This window comes from Teleopsis dalmanni, chromosome 1 (genome assembly GCF_002237135.1).
Source record: "Teleopsis dalmanni isolate 2A chromosome 1, ASM223713v2, whole genome shotgun sequence".
NCBI classification, from domain to species: Eukaryota; Metazoa; Arthropoda; class Insecta; order Diptera; family Diopsidae; genus Teleopsis; species Teleopsis dalmanni.
This window is the reverse complement of record NC_051846.1, coordinates 121,132,696-121,137,705: the sequence shown is the minus strand read 5'-3', so window position 1 is coordinate 121,137,705 and position 5,010 is coordinate 121,132,696. Positions and strand designations below refer to the sequence as shown.

General features: G+C 29.5%; 1 protein-coding gene across 1 annotated transcript; it reads right to left on the bottom strand.

The window, feature by feature from the left end:
* Positions 1-735: 735 nt before the first annotated feature.
* Positions 736-2,365, bottom strand: LOC119665817. The gene is made up of 4 exons (XM_038075066.1): positions 2,102-2,365; positions 1,243-2,053; positions 871-1,187; positions 736-816 (listed from the first exon to the last, which is right to left on the bottom strand). Exons 1-4 carry the CDS (start codon positions 2,363-2,365, stop codon positions 736-738), a joined length of 1,473 nt encoding a protein of 490 aa, XP_037930994.1.
* Positions 2,366-5,010: the final 2,645 nt, after the last annotated feature.

Sequence of the window (5,010 nt, the reverse complement as noted above, 5' to 3'; positions counted from 1 at the left end):
CAACCTTCAATTATATTTTCTTTTAATGTTGGATAACCACGAACAACAACTTCATCTAATTGTTTAGATATTGTAAATAACTTGGGGTGCTTGTATAAATTTAATGTTTCTAACTTTTTTATTAACATGAATTCAGAGAATATATCCTTAAAAGGATTTCTAGAATATAACATTAATTCATTAAATAGTTCCCTTTTTTCATGTTGAATAAATTGGTGAAAAATCTCAAAACCCTTTAATATCGGTTCAATTATATGCTCCACAATAAACGTTTGAAATTCAGGAATGTCTTTTCGATTGAAGTTGATTTTTGAGTGCAATTTTAAAGCAAATCTTAATATATCCATTTCTATTAATTTTTTAATTTGAACGATGTCAATAGTATAGTTACCTGGTGAAATAGACTTCACATTATTTACGATACTGTCATCTTGAATATCCTCTTCTTCATTATTTATTGAATTTTTAGCTAGGCTTTCAAGTTCATTAGTTCTTAAAGTTTTTGGCAATGAAATACAACTTATATCAAGAGGTGAATTGACATCATGTCTTCGAATATGATTCCTAAACTTATACAAATTTTGAAAATGTTTATTACATTTGTCGTAAAGACATATATACTTGTAGGTTGTAGGTACTTTATGAATACTTTTTAAGTGAGTTATTAAATAATGCGACAAGCTAAAAATAGTTTTACAAATAAAGCAAATATGTGTGGATTTTTCTTTAAAACTTTCAAATGGCATGTCTAAGTTTACATAGAATATTTTCAATTTTTGAAATTTTTTCTTTTGAAGGTATTTCGTAAACACACATCTGTAAAAAGATCCACACATATTTGCTTTTAAATGAAAAATCTAAATTAAATACAAAACATATTTTCATAACTAAATCTAATGCACTAAGTACACTTCCTACTTTATACTGAATATTATTTAAATTCACATAAAATTCTTTTAAAGTTTCTGGAGAATTACCAACAACAAAAACCTTCGGCTGAAACGTTAGTCCTTCTCTTAAGGCTAACTCCTTGAGTTCATCCACTTTTTGTTGATAATTATTAATATTAAAAATATGTGTTATCATATCTTCTTGCGCGTCCGTTATAGATGGCTTACTTATTTTACTGATCCGTGGAGGTAAAATAATAGCATGTAGTAAGTTGAAAAAATAAAAGTGCTTGCAATCTAGAAAAATATTCGTTATTTTAAAAAATATCAGATATATAATATTACTCCATACTTATATCACTTGCTACTTTCATTTTTTCAAAATATTGCTGATTTAGTTTATCTTTTATAGACGACGGAAAAAATAGTTTAGTCACTTTCTGCACCAAGTCCTCTATTTTTTCAAACATTATCATTTCTTTGCCAGGATAGAGGGTTGAAAAGTCAATATCAATTAACTCGTGACCATTACAATCGCCGTATCTCGCCCATTGATCAAGAAACTGCTGTATTGATTCTTTATGCTCCTTCATTCGTTTAACTGAAGTCTCCTTCCACGGAGTCATTATATCATTTGGTGTGTTCCAATAAAGCCATTTTTTTCTCTTCTCAAATTCAACATCACCATTTTCTGCAGAAATTTCAGCTTCAACATTAATTTTGATTTTCTTGACATGATCATCGGGTAGAGTTTTTCGCTTATACAAACAGTTGCAATATCTATCATATAATTTACCAGATGGGTTTTTTTTACTGGTACGTGGAACGAAATATGTCAATGCATTTTCTGTTGGAAACAAGTATGTAATAGACTGAGCAATTTTTATCATTACTTTTGGATCCATTTTTATAGTATTTAATATAAAATGGTCAGCTATTATTTTGACAATAGCATTTTGATCAGTATCACTTAAATATTTTGTAGTGTTATATTTTTCAATAATATCTTTACCGGCCACAGTGTTAATAAGAATACTTTTTATATCTATATTAGATTGGATAACTGGAACATTACAGCTTTCATTAATTATATTTAATGGTAGCGTTTTTCTGTTATTATATTGAGATTCTTGAAAATTTGGGCAACAAATGATTGGATCAAGCTGAAATACTAATATATTATATTGTACGAAATTATAAAAATAACTTACATTATTTTCGAAACGCCACAGTGAAAGTCCGTGTCTAAACCTTATTTTATCAACCAATAGTTGTTCGTCATTAAAAATTTCATCGATATCATGAGAATGCATCATTTTAAAAATATCGATACTAATTATTTTTAAATTCACAAGTCTACATATAGCACCAGACGATAGCTCCCATTTTTCAAATAATAATGATATTTCAGGGCTTACTTCCAAAATATCAATATTTTCGGAAAACAAGCATTCATTCGAATAAGAGTTATTCATGTTTATTTTTTAATTTTGTGATAATTTGATAAAATAAAGTATTATATTCGAAACACATAATATTAAAAGTTCTACATATACAAATAGCTTTACAAATATTATAAATATGTTTTTAATCAAGCAAACAAAAAGAAATTTGTATGCAATATATGTATTGATGTACATTAACTAAACGTGTGCCGACATGCACGGCTATGACGCCAGTTTGCAGAAAATTTTTTAGCAACTTGTAAATTTTCTATTGCACGACACTTAACATTATTTATATTTATTATATATTATTTATATTATATTTTTATTTAATATATTTTTTATTCAAATTAACAAACGTGTGAATTTAATAACATTTTAACGCGTACATTGTATATACTGATCGCAAAATTGTTCACAACTTGAATGATGCACGCAAAATAATTTTCTGTTCCTTTTGTTTCTTTCACTGACTCTACATCAGAGAGATTGTAAAGGCTGAAATTCCATACAACAATTTCAACCATACATATACTTAAATACAAATCTGACGTCAGACCGTCAGCATAAAAACCAACACCAGCACTCACCCACCAAAATATAACATCGTAAATACCTGAAAAATAAGAAATATATTAATATATATTTGGTCACTTAAGTGTACAGACATTACCTGTGAGCCACTAGCCAGATGAACCGCGGGCATTGATCCGTAAACCGCACAAACCTAAAGAAGAAGCAATAAACAAAAAGTGAATTTTATGAATGAATTTGGAATTTTTTACATATTTTAATTTAAAACATACATTGAACATTTACTAAACAATAAACAACACATTTATTTGATAAACATAAATCTTTTGCACTATTATTTAATAAACCTTTGATAATAGGAAAAAAATAAACAAATATATAGAATCAACCAACAACACTCGCTGGTTACGTTTTTTTTTACGATAAACAAAAAAACATATCACAAGCAATACTTCTGATTTTTGGTTTATGTTATTTTTATTTTACACAAAAGAAATAAAAAAGACAAAATCACTGCGTTACTAAATTATATTTTTTATATAAACATAAACAAACCACCGACGGAGGAAACAAACTACAAGTCCCAATTACACCAGCACTAATTTTATGCAGTAGCATTAAAATTCTATTTACCACATGTATTAAAACACTCACTTATATTTTGACACGTATTATATTTATTTTAATTATAAATATATTTTTATAGTATTTTATATATTTTGTTTTTAAAAAAAAAATATATAAACACGAAGTAGCCAAAATGTAATCGCGGCGAAAACAAAGGAAGGCGAAGAAAAGTGCGCAAAAATGCAAATAACACGAAGAACACGACAATACACAAAATACACAAGAAAGACACGAAAAGCACAAAAAGTCAACACGAACAACGAAGTTTACCGGTACGCTACACCAAAAAGCTCCGGTCAAATCAGTATATAAGAACGCGAATTTCACAAAGCAAACAACTTGCGTCTTGGAGAGCAAACGATAAACAAGTTCAACTGGTCAATTCGATCAAATCAGGAAATCTTAGTTCACAGGCTTAATCAGCCTAATCTGGTCAAGTTCGATCAAATCAGGAAAATCTTAGTTCACAGGCTTAATCAGCCTCTGGTCAAATTCGATCAAATCAGGAAATCTTAGTTCACAGGCTTAATCAGCCTAATCTGGTCAAGTTCGATCAAATCAGGAAAATCTTAGTTCACAGGCTTAATCAGCCTAATCTGGTCAATTCGATCAAATCAGGATAATCTTAGTTCACAGGCTTAATCAGCCTAATCTGGTCAATTCGATCAAAGTAGGAAACTAATTTTCATTTAATTTTCTCTTTGATCATTTAGCCAAATTATTACATCCCTTAGTACGAAGGCAGGAGTCTTCATAACAAACAAGCCAGAGCCAGTCGCCGAAACATCGTCATCTTCGACAGCAACTGATCCTATGTATAATTCATATACTGAGGTGACATAAGTCCACCCCTACAGAATAGTCACGCGCGGAAATCATAAAATTCTCCGATCCTTGGAAAATAATATTTTGTTTATCTGAATTGTAACCATTATAATTTAATAATATAATTCTTATAATATATACATAATAATATTTTGTTTATCTAAAATTATACCCATTATAATTGTTTTGTTTTTTTTTTTTTTGAATAATTAAATAAAGTATTAATAAAATATATAAAATCTACGCTTTTATTTTGGTTCCTAAAGAAACTAGTCCCGAAGATATAAATTTTATTATAACGAACCTGGACAACCGCTTTGCATACCTCAGCAAATATAACGAACGAAAAAAGGTCGTTACAATTGGCGCCCGAGCAGGGACTGAGTTTCAAAAGGACTGAGTTTCAAAAGGACCGAGTTTCAAAAGGGCTAAGTTTCAAAAGGGACTGAGTTTCAGAGGGACTGTAACATTTATCGCAAAAATACCAGGACAAAACCACATTGGTAAATATTAAACTCGATTATCGAAAGGAAATCAATTATGTCTATAGAGCATAAAACAAGGGTCGACATTGGCGACCAAGAACTTCGAAGACCTACCACGCCGAGTAAATCCTGGTTGTACAACTTACGGAAAGATGAATTAATCCACTACTTGTCCGAAATGCAACTAGAAACGAGTGGATCCGT

Excerpts from the sequence above, each read along its gene's own strand:
- LOC119665817 (XM_038075066.1), bottom strand. The coding sequence starts at position 2,365 with ATGAATAACTCTTATTCGAATGAATGCTTGTTTTCCGAAAATATTGAT. Across the intron at positions 2,054-2,101 it reads TGTGGCGTTTCGAAAATAAT|CTTGATCCAATCATTTGTTG; the intron begins GTAAGTTATTTT and ends TTAGTATTTCAG. Across the intron at positions 817-870 it reads TAGTTATGAAAATATGTTTT|ATGTGTGTTTACGAAATACC; the intron begins GTATTTAATTTA and ends ATCTTTTTACAG.